The 19,217-nt window shown below is 45.1% G+C and overlaps 1 protein-coding gene across 1 annotated transcript; it reads right to left on the reverse strand.

Annotated features, from left to right (window-relative positions):
* Positions 1–1,154: 1,154 nt before the first annotated feature.
* LOC136652954 (vomeronasal type-2 receptor 26-like) lies at positions 1,155–13,589 on the reverse strand. Its single transcript, XM_066629877.1, has 4 exons — positions 13,311–13,589; positions 9,865–10,002; positions 2,530–2,566; positions 1,155–2,059 (listed from the first exon to the last, which is right to left on the reverse strand). Exons 1-4 carry the CDS (start codon positions 13,587–13,589, stop codon positions 1,155–1,157), a joined length of 1,359 nt encoding a protein of 452 aa, XP_066485974.1.
* Positions 13,590–19,217: the final 5,628 nt, after the last annotated feature.

The raw sequence follows: 19,217 nt of genomic DNA on the forward strand, positions 1-19,217 counted from the left end.
AGCGTGTGGTTGTTCTGTGAAACTTTTTGCCACAGGATTTGGTGATGGTGAGTGGCCTGGATGCCTTTAAAAGTGGATTGGACAAGTTTCTGGAGGAAAAATCTATTATGGGGTACAAGCCATGATGTGTATGCGCAACCTCCTGATTTTAGAAATGGGTTATGTCAGAATGCCAGATGCAAGGGAGGGTACCAGGATGAGGTCTCTTGTTATCTGGTGTGCTCCCTAGGGCATTTGGTGGGCCACTGTGAGATACAGGAAGCTGGACTAGATGGGCCTATGGCCTGATCCAGTGGGACTGTTCTTATATTCTTATCCAAGGAAATTGGAAAAAAGGAAAGGTTGTAGGGAAGGATTTTAGGGGTCCCTGACCTGCCAAACCCAGTTGCTAACTAAAGATGGGGAGAGAAGGGGAGAAAAAGGGGGGGGAAGAAGGGAAAAAGTTCCAGACGCAAGATAGTTACCTGTCCTGTAGGTCAGTTGGATGTGGGGGGGGGGGAAGAGTCCTGTGTGGAGGACCCTCTGACACAACACAGATGTGTTGGTCCTTGGAGGGGGAGCCAGAGAGAGAGCAAGTGGGCGGAAGCCCTCTCTTAAAAAGGGTTTTTTCCAAAATAGAGCTAAGTTGGATTGTAGCTTCCTTACTACCTGCTGGGTGCTTGCGAGTGTGTAAAACATTGAAAGGATTATCAGCAAAATTCAATGGGGTCTGTGGCTGGCTTAAACAATACCATGAATCATCAACACAAGAAGGCAGTTCCAGTTTGCATACAGTACTAAAGCAGTGATTGAGTTAAAACAATACAATGAATAGGAGACACTTAAACAATGATTTAAGATGCCAGACTTCTTCATAGGGAGGTGGATTTAAGATGCCAGACTTCTTCATAGGGAGGTGGATTTAAGATGCCTCTATGTGTAACCACAGGGAGGTGGAGGTTGCGTTTGTGACTTGACCTAATTGTTGAATGTATGGACACTTAGTCCATAGTACATAACCAGATATAGAGAGAAAATCACACCTAAAAGGAAAAAGGGGATTTTCACGTAACAGAGCAAGTTTTCCATTGGGCTTTGGAAAGGCATTCAGTCATATGTGAGCATACCAACATATAAATGTAGCAAAATGAAGAAAACAAACTTTTTAAAGGGTGTCAAATATTCATTCTCTGTTCTCTGAGTTTCTTGAAGTTCAGATCAGCTCTTAAAAGCATAATATAACATTTGGGGAGAAAGATGCAAGCCAACAACCCAGTGTTGGAGGCCAAGATGGCAAACACTTCCACCACAACTATGTTCTTCCCCTTGGTGCTCATATATCCCGGAATAAAGGAGATCCAAACACTGCAGAAGACCAGCATGCTGAAGGTGATGAACTTGGCCTCATTGAAAGTGTCTGGCAATTTTCTGGCTAGGAAAGCGACAGTGAAGCTGATGAGGGCCAGAAAGCCCATATAGCTCAGAACATAATAGAACATGGTGGTAGAACCTTCATTGCATTCCAGAATGATGAGTCCAGGCTGGGAGTGCAGGTCAGCATCAGGAAATGGAGGAGAGGTTGACAGCCATGCAGTGCAAATGCCCACCTGGATGAGAGAGCAGCACAAAACAATGGAGCTGGCCATATTTTGCCCTAGCCATTTTCTCATCCTGTGGCCTGGTTTTGTAGCCATGAAGGCCAGAACCACGAGGATTGTTTTTGCCAGCACACAAGAAACCGCTACGGAGAAAATGGTGCCAAAGGTTGCTTGGCGGAGAAGGCACGTCATTCTCCCTGGTTTGCCAATGAATAGAAGGGAGGAAAAGTAGCAGAGCAGGATGGAGGTGAGAAGGATACAGGTGAGGTTCCGGTTATTGGCTTTGACAATGGGAGTCTCCCAGTTCTTCAGGAACATTTGCACCACCAACCCTGTCAGCACAGCCAAGGAAATAGCCAGGGAAACCAAAAGGATCCCCAAAGATTCTTGGTAGGAGAGGAAGCTGATTTCCTTAAGAAGACATTGATCTTGGTTCTTGTTTGGATATTGATCTTCTGGGCACTTGATACAGTGCACTGCATCTGAAGGTGAGAAATAAAATATTAATAACTTTGTTAATGTACATAGTACTGTTTTTTAACATAGCTTTGATGTTATGTCTGTGTCAGCCTGCCAATAACTCTTGCAAGCAATCTTTTTAAGCACTCTAATACTTCTATGAGAAGGAATGTAAACCCAGCCTGATCAGCAGATACCCACCGGCTTACAATGTAGCTCTATGCATTTCTGCTCAGAAGTTAAGCCCTTCGATTTCAGTGGTAGTTACTCCTTGGTATGTATGTGCACTATTGCAACCTAAGTACATAAATTTGAGCCCCATCCTATCCAAGTTTACAGTACCAATGCAAACACAATGCAGACCCAAGGTAAGGGACCAAGGCATCTCTGACTTTCCCCACACCACAGGATGCATCACATGCCATGTTTGCATGGCTGCATCAGCACTAGAAAGTGGGATAGGATTGGGCCCTTAGTGATGATGCCTGCGTACCTGACTCAATCCCCTTCTCTGCTTCCAAACCAAGAACCTGTAGCAACCATCAATACAGAGTAACGGGGGGTGGTGTGGTGGAAAGAAACAAAGACAGGAAAAGCATGAATTTAGGGGAACGCTTAAAACTTACTGCTTTGCTAATCTTATCAATGACAGGCCCTTTTTGCTGACAAGTTAACAAAGTGCCTAAAACCGCAAGCCAGACATATCCTTCAGACACTTATAAAATTAGAAAAAGCAAACATACTTGAAAAGGTCAAACGAAACAAGGCTACTTCCCTTAAGAAAGTGAGTGGCGAGTACGTGAGAGGGACAAAGCGGAAAGTTACCAGAGAACTTCCCTTTTTGGGAGATGCTTTTTTTTGAAGTACAACCGAAATGTATAAAAAAGTGTCACACCCCACCAGAGGGTGCCTTTTGGATTTGAGCTGCGGCTCCCAGGGGCCGCAGCCATGTCTTGCTGAAACAATAAATAGCTTTCATAGCCTTCCACCCTTCAATGTCTTGCTTATTTGGTATCCGCGGCACTGCACAGAACCCACCCCTGTCTACCAACTGACTCTGCCCTTTGGGGCAGGGGTACGACAGTTTTCTGGCACCCAATCTGCGTGGGGCTCAAAGGCCAGACCCCAAATTGGCCTTGTCCAAGTCTCTCAACGGTGTCAAATCTCTGGCGGTGGTGACCAATGGGACTTCCCAGCATGCACCAGCTTCTTCAATGGAGGGAACTCCCTGCGGGGGACCGGCCTCGAGAGGTGGAGATCGCTGAGGACAACGCAACTCAGGTCGAAGGCAGAAGGAAGGCCCACGGCTGTCTGTGGACCGGCTGCCCAGGGAAGCGTCAAGGAACACCCGCAACGGTCAGGGGGACCGAATGCCCAGGGATACATCAAGGAACAGGTAAGGTACACCATAAGTTTATGGGTTGGAGGGATGCTTCCTAGGAAGGTCAAGGAATTGTTCAAGGTAGGTCAAAGCCCAGGGGTCGCTCCAGGGTTCAGTGGATGGAAACACCATCTTGCAGCTGCTCCTATTTCTCCAGTGGACTGACAAATGGACTGAGCACGTGTATGCCCAGCTGTTTGAGACCCTGTGGAATAGAAAGGACTTATGTGACAAATGCAATTTAAGTCCAACTAAAAATATACTTGAAATGGGTGGGGGGGATAATAGTGTACAGCCTCAGCAGCTCCCTGGTGAGGGCCCAAAACACTACACTCACCCCCACCATATGCAGACAGCAGAGTAGAAACCCAGCCAACAGCCCCAGCCCTGCTGTACCCACTAGAGACCCAACCCTTAGTATTGAGACCTCAGACCGGGAATGGAGAAGGAGAGCGGTCTGCAGTTGTAACCAACTTCGCTGTCTACCGTCCATGGACTCCCATGGAAATGGCCACATGGAAAGGAAGGAAGAAAGGAAGGAAGAAAGGAAGGAAGAAAGGAAGAAAGAAAGCTATCTGTCAGATTCCTGAGCCCAAAAACCCAGGAGAACTTTGCACTTTCTTAGGGATGGCTTCCTCTTGCAGGCTCTGGATACCTGAGTTCAGTTGGTGGGCAAAACCCCTCCCTGACTGCCTCAAAGGGCCTGAGAACAGTGCTTTTGAATTAACTCCTGAAGCAAAAAACTCAATCGAAGTGCTGAAAAGGAGACTGATGGAGGCACCAGCCTTAGGACTGCCCCAGCATAGCCAACCATTCTCACTGTTTGTGTGCGAAAAGTAAGGAGTGGCCCTAGGCATTTATTCAAGCAGCTAGACACAGCAGCTGCAGGATGACCACTTTGCCTGCGAGCGGTAGCTGCCACAGCCCTTCTGATTAAAGAGGCTCGCAAAATCGCCCTGGGGAAAACAGACAGCATACACTCCACACACGGTCAAGACGCTGCTAGAACAAAAGAGAGACCTCTGGCTCACCCAAGCACGGTTGGGAAGATACCAAACAATTTTATGGGAAAATGGGGACATAAAGCTTCAGCTCTGTAACACTCTAAACCCTGCAACCAGACCAATTATTCATGATTGCAGCCTAACTACTGACTCCCAATATGCAGCCAGGGAAGACTTGAAAGTTACCCCTCTTGAGAATGCTGATGCAATAGCTAAGCGAGCTGCGAGACAAGGGCCGCCCATCTTTGCCGGAGCCCTATTGCCAGTGATTCCCCTCCCACAGAAGCCCCCCTATGATCAAGAGCAGTTAGAGCTAGCAGACAAGCTAAAACTTGAGCTCACCCCAGGGGGATGGAGAATCAACTCAGACAAGCAAGTTTTGCTACCAAAAGCATTGAAAATAACAATTGTGACTCAGTTACATGAAGGAACCCAAGGAGGAGAGGAAGCAATGATTCAGTTAATGTAGAAATACTTCATAACGAGAGGAATAGCACCGGAAATCCGGGACAATGTCAAGAACTGTGAAATCTGTCAAAGAACCAACCCCAAAGGGGGAGTCCAGAAGACTCTAGTCCCATTTCCCTGCAGAAGGACCAGGCATGGAATGGCAGGTAGACTTCACTGAGTTACCTCCCGCAGAAGGAAAGCGCTACCTGTTAGTGTTTGTAGACAGATTCTCTGGATGGCCCGAAGCATTTCCTATCCGAACCTGCCCATAGCAGGAGAGGGCTGTCCCCTTTTGAACTCCTTTTCGGGAGAACTTGGTCAGTCACCAGGACGTTTGAGGAGGCTAAACTCATAAATGTAACATGGGAAACCAGGAATGTTTTGCATTGCCAGTATATGTGCTCTCTTTCAGCAGTTTTGCGTTCTCTTCACAGGTACGTGAGAGACATCAGTCCTGTCCTGCTGGATGCTCCAGTCCACAGTCTACAGCCAGGTGATTACATGCTGGTGAAGACCTGGAAGGATACCCCTCTCCAGCCCAAATGGAAAGAGAAGCCGCGCCTCATGCTCCTGACCACCTACACTGCAGCAAAAGTTGAAGGAGAGAAGAACTGGATCCATCACTCCCGGCTGAAGAAGGTTGAGGTACCCGAGAATTGGACTGTTACCAGGGTGCAAGAAGACAGCAAAAGAAACAATTTAGGACTCAAGTGGTTGTTTACTCGTAAAAGAACCTAAAGTATATGGGGGGGGGGAGCTGTTAAACTGCCTCCAATGAAGGAATCACCTATCCCAACATTGATGCACACAAAGCAACAAAATTCTTGAAAAACCCTGAACGATCTAGACACTTTTCGGGGCTAGGAGAAAACCCACAGTGTGGCACAGTGACACCACGCGACCCTGACCAATTACAATCAATTCACTTAATTGCAGGTAGGGGCAAGAGAGATCTCAGAGAAATGGAATGAGAACCTAGCAGTACAAACCTTTCAGGCAGTAGCATCAAAAATAAGTCACACTGATGGTTACATCCGTATGCATTTGCCTTTTAGCTCCCAGTCTGGAGTTCCCCTCATAGGGGACTTAAGAGACTTCGCATCTGATGACTGGGTAGATTATGTATCCCCAGCATTTAATTTTACATGCTTCCTTAAAATCATAACAAATCAGAGCTCCCCTTGGCAGTGGCACTTCAAGCCTAAAAATGTAACTCAACCATTAATCAGATTCGGGGAGATTAAGGGACCACAAATTAACCTCACTACCCTGTGGCAGTTCTGGAATGACACAGGAATATGGAAAGCGGTACATAACCGGTCAGTGACAAATACCTCTGGCAACCTTTTCACTCATATGTTAGATTCAGATAATACCATCACTGGGAGGCCAAGTCCACACCTGGGCTCGGTTGATCTGATCCTGGCTTCTAAAGGAGGAGTCTGTGCCCTATTTGGTACCCAGTATTGTGTATACTCCTCAAACTTCTCAGTGAAAGCAGAAGACAATATTAGGCACCTAGAGAGCCTAATACTCCAATATGGGGAGTCTATAAAACAAGGGCACACTTGGCTCTCCGGATGGGGAGGGCGGATGAAGGGAATCTTAGCAGCGGCTGCTGCTGTCTTAGTAATAGTTGTAGGCTGCTGTTGTTGCATTCAGTGCCTCCCTGCCTGCCTGTAACTTTTGCTTAGTTTAAAGCGCAAACCAACGCAAGTTTCTATGTATGTTGCACAGGCCACTGGCCTGAGTAAAGTAAATTCTCATTTATCAGAGCGATATATTGCTATGCAGTAACTTTAAGGTGAGAATGTAGGTCCCCAAGATCACATCATTGGGACCCACACCCTCAAGCGGGGGAAACTGATGCCTGCGTACCTGTCTCAAACCCCTTCTCTCCTTCCAAACCAAGAACCTGTAGCAACCATCAATACAGAGTAACGGGGGGGGGGGGCGGTGGTGGAAAGAAACAAAGACAGGAAAAGCATGAATTTAGGGGAACGCTTAAAACTTACTGCTTTGCTAATCTTATCAATGACAGGCCCTTTTTGCTGACAAGTTAACAAAGTGTCTAAAACCACAAGCCAGACATATCCTTCAGACACTTATAAAATTAGAAAAAGCAAACATACTCGAAACGGTCAAACGAGGCAAGGCTACTTCCCTTAAGAAAGTGAGGAGGCGGCGAGTGTATGAGAGGGACAAAGTGGAAAGTTACCGGAGAACTTCCCTTTTTCGGAGATGTTTTGTTTGAATTACAGGCATGCCTTGCTGAAACAATAAACAACCTTCATAGCCTTCCAACTTTCAATGTCTTGCTTATTTGGTCTCAACAGCACTGGACAGATCCCACCCCTGTCTAACAACTGATTCTGCCCTTCGGGGCAGGGGTACGACATTGATAATAACATCCCAGTGACAGTGATGGAACTTGGTCAGGGCTCAAGCTGTGTAACCCGCATTACCTATAAAAGCAAAGTGACCAGGGGGTTATTCAGGCTCCGAGACAAAGACCCAATGCACCCACAGCCAGAGGAAGGCGAAAAAAACTGTCCACCAGTGGCCAATCCGGTGAACAGAAAAACTCCTAAATGGCCCTAAAAGGCAACCACTTGAACTCAGACTGCTCCAAGGGAAAGCGGGGAGATTTCAATGAATTTCCCTGCAAGCATGCAACAAAGAGGAAGTGAACAGAGAGTGTGCTGCTTAAACATCCTTCAGACCCACCCTGCTCCAGTTTGGTATCAATCCCCACTAAGGTGGGACGTTCCAGAGACGGGCCAAACAAACTCCCATCTTCCATTCAGAAGTGTGTGATTGGCATTCAGGGGAGGCAGCCCTGGTGCCAGAGCTTCTCCTTTTACCAGAATGACAGCACCACACGCTTTACGGTTCCACAGCAGAAGTGAAAGCAGCAGACCAAGAGTTCTGCCACTGTGAATGGCCCATATGTTGGTCCCTAAGTCCTACTGAAATTAATGGGAAATTAATTGAATTCAGTTTCAACTGACTTGAAATTAATTGGCTTAACTCAGTCCTGAATTCCTTTTCTCCACTGATGTCAATGTCAAGTTTCATTTTCTCCATATGATTAGAGAAAATAAATTCATTTTAGCAATATTATCTTTAATTGTGATAGTATGCATATATCTTAAGACATTTTCGGGGGGGGGGGGAATGGGGTAATGCTACTCACCTGTCTGGTTTGAAATCATGTCTTCTGAGCAGGGCCTACAGCTGTAGCAACAAACAGGTTGTCCGTCCTGAATTATCCTGCTGTGTCCAAGATGGCAACTCTCAACACATGTAGAATTGGGCTTCTAATAATCAAACATATTGTAGGAAATATTCAGAAAAGCCTCTGCTAAATTCTGGCTAATACTTTAAATTTATGCTGAATTGACTTAATTTTGAAGTATACTTCCAAAATTTTGCAGTGTTGGACAGGAGAAATTCCAGTTGAACTTTTAGTCTTTTTGCAATAAGCAGAAACCCACCAAATGTAATGTCATGTAAATGTAAAAGTTAACCAAACGGATAGGATTCCCATATTTGCTCAAACTTGATTTAAGATTAAATTAACTTTAAAAATTGTGAATGAAGGTTGTTTATTTTTTTTCTTATTTCAGATTCATGCGTAATAAGTGTAAAGTATGCCAAAAACTGGATTCCCTGCTGAAACTCCAGTGCTCTCTGAGTATGAGCAAAATAAAGCTATAAGAAAATGGCACTCACCTTCTCAAGAGTTGAAGATGTCATTTCAAAAACTTATTTAAGGCATATTTGATCAGGAACTAGACATGAACATTTATGACCATTAAGAATTTGCTAGCTAAATTAAACGTGTAGATGCAGAAGAGGTTTGAGAAATTCTGATACCCTACACATTTTACCAAAGCCAAATCTGATATTTAAGGAAGACCCTTGAACTCGGCCACATTTCTAGGCAGTAGGGACAATTGGATAATTCCCATTGAAGTGATGGGCAAGCCAATCCTATCCTGTATTCGAACAGGCAGGTCTACTGGCCTGTGTTGTATCCAGTATTGGGTAGGTGGTGGTTGCTGCACAACTTGGAGTAAGGGGCTTTATTTCCCCTTAACCTGTGTAGCCTGGCAGTCAACCCTATGGGCCTACTTGGATCTGCACCATCATAATCACTGATGCAGATCTGAGCAGCCAGCTTTAACACTGGGCTTGCAAGGAGGGGGTTAGGATCCAGCCTAGGTTTCCAGGTCAGTCCCACCCTCCTCCTCCTGTGCCCGGTCCACTGACGGCTCCATGCTTCCCCACCATGGAATGCCCCCATACCAATCTCCTCCACTCTCTCAAACCCCCCATGGTGGTCACCCTTGGGTGGCACAAACCTACCCCTGCCCAGTTGGGATTCAGTTCCGGAAGGCTAACACACATCCTCATTGGCTAGCATGAGTCGTCACGCATGTGCTTTATAGCACATTTGCAAAACTTGTAGGCTGGCACAGAGGATTTGCATTGGCTTAAAGATAAGTTAGGATTGCACTCTAACTATGCAATTCTATACCAGTTTACTCTGAACTAAGTCCAATTGTATTCAGAGGGACTTACTCTCAGGTATGTTTGTATAGGATTACAGCCTAACTCTTTTCTTTAGTACTATCCCTACTTGTTAACATGACACAAATTGCTGGATTTTAACAAGGCATAATCACAGATTCATTTTACTTGATTTCAATAACTTGATCTGGTAAGTACAGGCTGAGTTTATTTAGCCTTTGGTACAAATTACCCCGGACTAACATGCCTTGTTTCTCTCTTATAAACTGGAGGAGAGCAAGGTGCTTGGGTGTCAAGTATGTGGCCAGCTGGCTCACTTATGTCCCTTCTGGACCTTGGTACTTTGTACTTGTTTTCTGCATGCTATGAGGTTCATTCCCACCTGCTTGAATCTGCTGTGCCACACAATGGCATCTTCATTGATGAGCAACTCTTGATTCAGTGAAATTGTTCCAACCTGAATCTTAAGGAAGGTCTGGTTCGGGAAAGTGACCCAGTTGATGATGTCATACATGGTCTGCAACTCCCCATTCTTAAAGAAGACTTCATGGCCAGCACCATTGTTAAAGTTGATGTTTTCCAGAAAATAATTCAGCTAGATTCAGACATACAATAGAGTGTCACCAAAGTGGAGTCTTAATCCTATTCTTCACTCTACGGTTCTGTCTTGGACACACATTTTACAGTCAGTCATGATGTGCAAATGGCTATGCTATAGGTGGCTGCCATCACCTTCCACTCAGCAAGTTTGCAGATTAGTTATGACTGAGTACCCCTGGAATAATGAAACAGCCTTTGCATGTCTACAAGTCTCATTTACTTCAGTGGGACTTATTCTCAGATAAAGGTGTATAGCAGTGGTTCGTAAACTAGAAAGAGGTTTCCGCAAAACCAGAAGTTGGTCATGTGAGCTTTTCAGCCATTCAAAGGTGCAGGGAGGCCTGCATAGTGTCCTATAGGTTTTCCCCACCCTCTAGAGCACATCTGAGGGCCTCGGTAAGTCTGAAAATAACCCTGATGACCCCATATCTTAAGAATGACAGGCTCAGAACTTCTCGGGCTCGGGTGTTGCAATGCCCAAGTTTGAGAACCTCTGGTGTATAGGATTGCAGCCTTAGGGTGCAATCCTAACTTGCGCTGGAACAGGCAACACAGGAGGTTTGCGAAGTATCCAGCGCAAGATTGTGGTCAGCAGCAGCTCAGCCAGAGGCAAGGGGAAACTCTTCCCCTTACCCCTGGGTAAGGGCTGCTGGCCCCAATGGGTCTCCTCAGACTTGCGCCACCTTCTGAGGTGGCAAAAGTCAGAGGAGAGCGGAACAGCTTGAAGCCGCTGAATTCTCCCTGGGGACGGGGGTTGGGATACAGCTTAACTTCCAGATCCAAGCCCGGCCTCCCCTTCTCTGCCCGCCACCCCCCAGGGCCGCCCATTGCCCTCCCTCTCCCTGCCCAGGAATGCCTCGTCCCTCCTCCTCCCCGCCCCCGCCTACCTTTTGTGCTGGGGGAAGCTGGCGTGGAGGCTTCCGTCAGCCTCCGCAGGCTATTGCTTCTCAGAGCGCTGGTCTGGCTTCCTCCCAAGGAGGCACAAACCTGCTTTACGGAACGTTTGCAACCCTCCCTGACCGGGCCAGCATAGGACATAGTTAGGATTGCGCCCTTTGTTATATGAATGTAAATGCCGCCATTTCAGTGAACTTAGTCATAATTAATCCTGCTTTGGATACAACCCATGGCCACTTGCAAATGAGCTAGAATGCAGACAATGAAATCCACAGAAAGAAACCCTGAGAAATGCTTTCCATTCTCTCAGTGGGTTCACGTAACTGTTGGCTCATATGCAAATATCCTACTGTGGACCTCTAAGTTACAGGAAAAGAGCAAAGAAACAGAGATCCTTTACCTTCCTATCAGCTTACCAGAGAACATTATGGCTGCATCTCACCCATACTCACCCATCTCCAATGAGCTTCTTGACAGTCTCTTGACATTATCCCCGTTCAGTCCTTTGGACTCATTTCACTCACACTAAGAGTTCTTTCAAGTGGATACTGTACCTGCCACTGCTGAATGTTCATATGCTTGAAGTTTCTTCTAGCCCCTGTTCTCCCTTCACTGGATAAATGTGACAAGTGTAGAGCATGTGCTGTTGCATAGACAGCATTGTAGATACTGTAACTCTCTTCACCCATATTCATCTCAAAAATTGTGATAGGCAGGTTTTCCAACTTCTCCTCTCCTGTGCACTTTTTTCCATACAGATTCATATACGTTAAACTGGGTGGTATACAGTTGAATGCGTAGCGCCAAAACACACAGAGAAAATGCATCAGTGGTTCATCAGACTTTACATTCTGGAGAAATTCCTGGAATCCTGGAACTGAGTTTGTCTGGACTGAGAAAGACAAAGCACCGTGGAACGTTTTTGTACAGAAGCCACCATAACTGATTCCAAGAGTGAAATCCCACTTGGACGTTGCGATCCAAACCTTCCCTATTTCAATCTTCCACAAGAATTCTAGGCGATCTAAGGTGAGCATTAGGGAATAAAGCGTCTGAAAATTCCCACTGACAACAATCACATTTGCTTCAGTTGATAAAAGTTCTAATTTTATAGTTTGGAAGGCATGAGGATCCTCCTTGACTTCCAGTTCTTGAGTTCTTATCAAGAGAGCAGTGCAAATGCTATTCTGGGCAAGCAGAGGAGTCAGTTTCCTCAGGAAGCTTTCTCCATCATCATCATCTGCAACGATGAGGCCAATCCAGGTCCACCTGAAATGCAGGAGCAGCTGGACGATCCCCACATGCTGAAGGGTCTCCCTCGGTGCCATGATATATGAAGAAGAGTACGTTCTTTTATCACTGAACATGGCCTCATGTGCATTGTGAGTGAACTAAAGAATGGAATGAACCTGATTAGAATTTTGAGAAATTCCATGTTTACTACAAATAGATATTCAGCTAACACTAAGTGCTAACACTTAGCTAACACTAAGGGCACAATCCAGACCCATATTTGGACTGGCACAAGTCCATTGCGCCAGCCCAGGAGGGTCGCAAACGTGCCCTAAATTTGGGCCAACGCAAGCACCAAAGGAAGGCAGGGGAAGGCGTTCCTGGGTGGGTGGTGGGCGGCCCTGGGTGTGGGCGGGCAGGGAGCGGGAGGCGGATCCCATTTTGCCAGATCCCAACCCATGTTCCCAGGGAGAATGGAGCGGCTTCAAGCTGCTCCGCTCTCCTCGGACTTGAGCCACTTGTTGAGTTGGAGCAAATCCGAAGAGACCCATAGCGGCCAGCAGCTGTTTCCCTTTGGCTGAGCTGTTTGTGGCCACTATCCTGTGCTGGATACAGTGAAAGTCTCTTGGCTTGCCTGTTCCAGCGCACGATAGCATTGCGCCCTAATTTGTCATGTTCCACTGATGCACAGTGTCTTGAAATTGCCATAAAGTGCTTTGTGACAGCACAGAGAACTGGTGTGCTAGCAAAATGGCCGGAGCTTTCTCACAGCTGTTAGGATGTTAACTGGATCATGTATGCTCAGTGCAAGGTGGGGAAAGGCAGGGAGAAGGTGAAATGTTGAGGAGATGGGAATGGGGAATGGTTGGATCAGACAAGAAGGGGGTAGGTTCAGCAGCACTGGCACATGCTGTATCCTAAACCTTTTCCTGGACTGATCCACTGGATTTCAGCCAGTGGTATTGCTGGCACAGGTTCAAGTTGACCCATTGCAGCTGCTGGGTCTATTCTGGGGCAAGTGGACAAACGTCACCCTAAGAAGACCCCCTCTTACCTTCTGCATGCTGAAATCATGCCCCACTCTGTACTGCAAAAAATGTGCAGGTAAATAAAAGAAAATTGCATCTGATGAAAACATAACAGCAAAGGGATTCAAAGTACTCATAGACATACCTGTGGAATCCTGTACGGACTCAGGATGGTGGCCATCTGCATGGCACTGTCTGAGGTGTATCCGCCAAAGACTGAAATCACATCACTGCTTGTGCCACACTTGTAATTGGGTATAAACAAGAAGGAGTCTTGGGATGTGGTCCGCTGGTCTTTGAACAAGAGGTTCAACATGGTCTCATAAGTGATGGCTGAATCAAACATGTTGTCATAGATGTGGAACCCCAAGGTGTGGTTTGGCAAGAGCTTGGGATTGTTGTTGATCTCATGAATGGTAAACATCAAGGATAGGACATGCTGATAATTTTTGTTCAGTATCCTGCAATGAGTATCACATGAGAATGAGAAAGTTCTGATCACAGATAATTGTCATTAGTTTCACACACACACAAACTGCAGAACATCTTATCCATGCCAGACTGAGAAAGCAAGATTAACCCCAGAGCAGAACTGGATTCAACCCAAACCTGTATGCAATCTTACAAGCAGGGATGTTTGATATTGCAATCAACTGCCCCAAACCGTTCATCACTGGTAGTAGGATACACTTTGGGAAAGGAAGGGCAAGAACATGGAAACATTTCTGTATCCTCTACTAGTGGGTGGGGTCAGTGGCGTAGCCAGCAAGGGGCAGGGGAGGTCCGCCCCAGGTACTAGACTTGGGGGTGGGTAACACCACAAATAACCCAACATCGCTAACATCACAGAGGTTACAAATAACCCCATCATGCTATTTATTGTTGGATGCGGAATTTCCAGCAGAATAAAATGAAAAAACCGGGGTAAAATATCTCCTTTCCATCAAACATTGTGGCCAAAAAATGGAAACAAAAAAATGTATGGAGTCCTATACAAAGTGAAACCGGACCTTATTGTGTGTTTACTTGTGAGTAGGCGAATTTGCTTTAGGTCATCAGAGGTCATAGTCTGAGAGGAATCTAACGACACCAGAATGTTTCCTATCCAATAAAAGAAGCCCCTCAAAAACACCCAAGAAGGAAGTCCCTCCCTCCAAGCAGATGAACATATTGAGCCCTATGGAAAGCAAAAGTCAGCCACAGGGTCGTGTTTACTCGTGAGTAAGCCATCATGCTTTGGCTGCTGGTCAAGCCAAGCAAAGGAGAATGCAAGGCTAGCTGCATGGTTCAAATCTGATGAAAGTGGAGCTCAACAAATGCTCCAAAAGGCAGCAACCCCCCCCCCCCCCAAAAAAAAAGAATAAACAGAGGCTTCAGTTGGTAAGGTGGGCACTGGAGAGGGCTGAAAATCGTACTACTTTTTTGTGGGGGAGTGTTATTGCAGGCAGGGTTTCACTTGGTGAAACGGGGCTGGCTTCCCCTTATTTAATTATCTCTTCAATTTATTTATAATTCTTTTATTTTGCTTGATGATGTCACTTCCAGCTATGACATCACTTCCAGTGCGTCCTGGACAGTTTGTCATTCTAAAACATGGGTTCCAGTGTTAAAAGTTTGAGAACCACTGCAACTCAAAACAGGCCAAACACCTCATGGCTTGTAACCCGTGATGGATTTTCACTCCAAAATTTTGGAAATTGTGACTTTTAGGAATAATACCATCTTGTTATATCCCATCTGATGCAGAATTTCATCCATTGCTTGTGGGGAAATATTCACTGCATTTATTTGATGACCATTCATATCATTCATTTCATATCATGACTACTACTCTCTCAGTCTCACCTACCTGAGTTGCTTAGAAGTAGGGTGGTAAAAAAAGTGAATCAATAAATTAATTGAGAATATAATTAATTAATAATATAATTAATAACAATTGATAATTAATTGTGTCATATGGGGTGACAAAAATTTTGGGCCCCAGGTGTGAAATGACCTAGCTACGTCTCTGGGTGGGGTGTCAATAGCATACCAATTATTTAATAGATGGCTATGCTTGGTAGTTTTCTTTTTGATTATGAAATCCGTGAATTTAAGAACCAACAATTAGCTTGCATTCAATGCATACAAAATGAAATAATAGACCTTCTTGTTGTTTGAATATCCTGATCTTTTCATGCAGATACTATCAGTATTTCTTTACTGTTTGAACATTAGAGTTTGGATGCGATGGGAAGGGTAAATCAAACACGTTGTCATTGATGTGGAACTCCTGTTTCATTAGTTTGCTTTAATGTCATTTTATCTGTGTGGTCCTTCTTAAAAAAAGAATCTGGAATTAAAAAGTAGTAGGATACATGGATTGCTTTGCATTTCCATGTAAGCTAAGAATCCCTGATTGATGAAAGTATTCGCCTGTTTTTGGCATCCACTCAATTCGCAGCTGAATTTCTGTTATGTTCAGCCTCTTATACCAAACTATTGAGATTGGAATTGAGAAAACAGATATTTCTGTTATGTTCAGCCTCTTATACCAAGCAATTGAGATTTCTGGCTGAAAGAACCTTGTTCCTTAAGAGCCAGCACAGAAGAATGGTCTATTAGGGCATCCAAGCCGAAATAGGAATTCACTGTCTTCTTGTGTGGCTCCTTGAGAAGAGGTTCCAACCAGCCCTCCTGTTGACATTGGCACATCTCAGCTGGTTGGGGACCACCTACCATACCAGGTCAAAGAGCAGATCTAGGTGTTCAGGGAGTTGTAACTCATCCAATCAGATTAACTCATGACCCTTGGTTTGATAAGTTCATCAGTAAAACAGCTATCAGTTTACCAAAAGCACTCCCTTTCACCGAATCAGTGCATGAACTAGATCTACTTGGAACAGCCTGGATAGGAAATGTTGGGGGTGGGGGGGGAACGGACTACTCAGTGAACTGCATCAGGAACTTGTTATACCTCCTCTTTGCATTTTAAACTTCTTGCCATCTTTGTCAAACATTTCCTCTTTTGACATTCATACCTGTCTTGCTTTGATCTTTTGCATCTCTCCTTTCCCTTCAGTCTTTTAAGTAAGCACCAATCTGAGAAGCCTCATAGGAACAGCTGGGGCTTTACTCAGGGCGAGGGAAAAAAAATCCCCTTAACCTGAGGAGACCTTCAGCCACCTCCAAATTGCATTGAATTCAGGGCAGGCCATGCAGCCTGGCTGTGCCACCTTGGATGAAGATTGGGCCGCCCACCCCACATTTTTTGATACTCGAGCTTTTATTTCCAGGTAAGAGTAAATGTAGTCTAGCCTTATTTCACACTAATATTAATGTTTACTTGGAAGTGAATGCAAGCTGCAATCCAATCTACTGTTACTTGGGAGTAAGTCCCATTTAAAAAATGTGGGGCTTCCTACTGAGAAACCAGTTAAAGAGTACACTATTCAGAATTTAATTCATTAGATCACTCAGGGCGCAATCCTAACTGCGCCCTATGCCAAAAAAAATATTGTTAGGATTATAAACTCCAGGGATCAAAAGTATCAGGCAAGGCTTTAGAAGTGAGCATGCCCTTTTGTCTGTTGCCACACGTGCCTGTGTTTTCTAACAATACAACATGCATTTTTCGTCAAAGTTACTGTTTCCTTTGTACGTAAGTGTTACAGAAAGATTCCATCAATCGGTTAGTTCATCAGGTTTGGGTGCATTTCAATTGTGAGAGATCCAGATCTTGTCTTTTTACAAGCTCCTGCTTTCCTCTCTCTTTCAACGCCGGTTTTAAAAAAGTGTAAACATATTTCAATAAACAACCTGCTTCTGATCCACAGTGTGAAACCTACTGTCATTGTCACCCCGTCTTCAAGTCAGTGGTTTCCAACCATTATCAGCAACCAGAAATTAGCATTTTTAGTACTATTACCCCTATTAAAACATAAAGAGAAACTTACTGATACAAGAGACGACTCTGTCGTGGAGCACGCCTAAAGTCTGACAGATATCTATGATGATGTATGAGAGAGAGAATCCCACCAACCACAGCGTCTCCTGGCCTGACCAAGTTGTCTTGGCTGGTTCTGTGATAACTACACCTGTGATTAATGTCTTCACACACAACTCGAGAGGACTGCAGCAACAAGTACAGCAATACTAACCCCCAAGCAGGCCACAGCTGCCAGCCTCCATTCTGACCTCCTCTCTCTTTTACAGTGGCTCCCACAGTAGGAATCCCTTTCAGATCACTCTGCTGCATTGTTCTCTCCTACGTATTGATCCAGTTTATTGCCGATGCACTATATTTATGTATCTATTCATATGTCTTCTTTTTTTCCTTCTGTAAATTGGTTTGCAAAATTAACAGAGGAAGAAGAGCTAAGAAGTCGTTAAATAAAAACTTTTCTAGAATTTCACACAGTTCTCCAAAGAATCACTGAGAAATAGAATTTATAGAGAAAGAGCTGCCACCAAAAGTTTCTGATTGTTTGATGGACTAAACATTTAAAGAAAAAATACTGATTGAACTCCAGTCCTCTCTCTGGATCTCAGCTCTGACTTCTGCGTAGAACTGCTTTCTGAATGTAGCTACGCACAATTTTATTCTTCTGGATGTTTTCTGCCGATTGCAAGAAAGGGAAAAATCATTATTGGCGCTTTGATAATTACACATTTGTCAAGACCTCCCTGATGGCAACTGTTGTTTGTCTGGATTTTCCTGGGTAAAAAAAAAGGTTTGAAAGATTTCATGAACTCTCCTCGCTGCTCCTCAGAGAGGCAGTAGTGGGAAAAGTTAATTTCTGTTGATGACTGAGCATATGAACAGGTCATTTACCAAATGCTGCATTGATTCTAACAGTGCAATCCTAAGCATGTCTGCTCATAGGTATATCCTACTATGTCTAAGGACCCGATCCTGTCCTACTTTGCAGGGCTGATGCAGTTGTATCAGCAGGGCATTCTTCAGTGGTGTAGCTGTCATGAAAGTTTTTTCAAAGTAAGGAAACATTTATCTCAGGACGGCATTGCAGCCATATCGCAACTGCCAAGTGGGATGGGACTGGGCCCTAATACACCCAGAAAAGTGTGAATCCAATTGTAGCCTAATTGCCTGAATACTGACACAATCCTATCCTTCCCTCCCCCTGCCAGAGCAGCTGCCACCCCCACAAGGCCTACACGTGCAACACCTGGTACTTTTACTCCTTGCCTCCTCCAGGCCCACCACTACAGGTGAGCAGCATTCAGAGCCATTCGAAAAATGACTAAGGCCAAGACTATACATTCCCTTGTGTGAAGAATGTCCAGTTCCCCCCCCCCACTACTTTTGCTTCTCTTATTTATTTTTGGACTCTTTGAAACCCCCCCCCCCATGAATCTCAGCACTGGTTCAGGAGCCTAAGAGCTACTGGGACATCTTCTTGTTGCAGACTTTGTCTTTTGTTTGAGGTGCTGTTGCCCTTTGTTTGAAGTGTTGAGTGTCCTTTGGCTGAGGTGCTACCAGCCAGCCATATGCTCATGCTGTTTGGAGTTCCTCTTCATTTCTGGAGCATCCTACTGAGATCATCAGTACCTACCACCTGGGAAACAACGCCTGCCTGTCTACTGTGGGATGGAGGGTTGGGGACAAACTACTTCCATCCCCTTTCCCTTTTCTTACCTTATCTTTGGCTGCTCTTGGCACAGCCCCCTGCTTTCCACTGGATCTGTTTCAAATGATCAGGAAGAGAGGACCATGCAAGTCAAAGTGAAGCAGGGGAAAGAGGAGGACAAATGGTGAGACAGACGCAGCCATAGATGGGTTCCCCTCCCCTTCTTTCTCTAATGGCCATTGCCTGGATGCTCTGTGTGCCAGTGAGTGGAAGTGACTCAGAACACTGATTGGAAAAGCTCCATTGGTGGTGGGCTACAGGCAGGGTGGCCACGTGCAATGGAGGACAGAGTGCCTTTACCTTTAACCATTGTATAGAAGAGGAAATTTCAGCAAGTGCAGCTTTTTGAACTCCTCCCTGTTAGGCTGCAGCTGCCAAAATTCCTTTTTCTATACAATTTTTAAAGGTAGACGCACTCTGTC

Source organism: Tiliqua scincoides, chromosome 5 (genome assembly GCF_035046505.1).
Source record: "Tiliqua scincoides isolate rTilSci1 chromosome 5, rTilSci1.hap2, whole genome shotgun sequence".
NCBI classification, from domain to species: Eukaryota; Metazoa; Chordata; class Lepidosauria; order Squamata; family Scincidae; genus Tiliqua; species Tiliqua scincoides.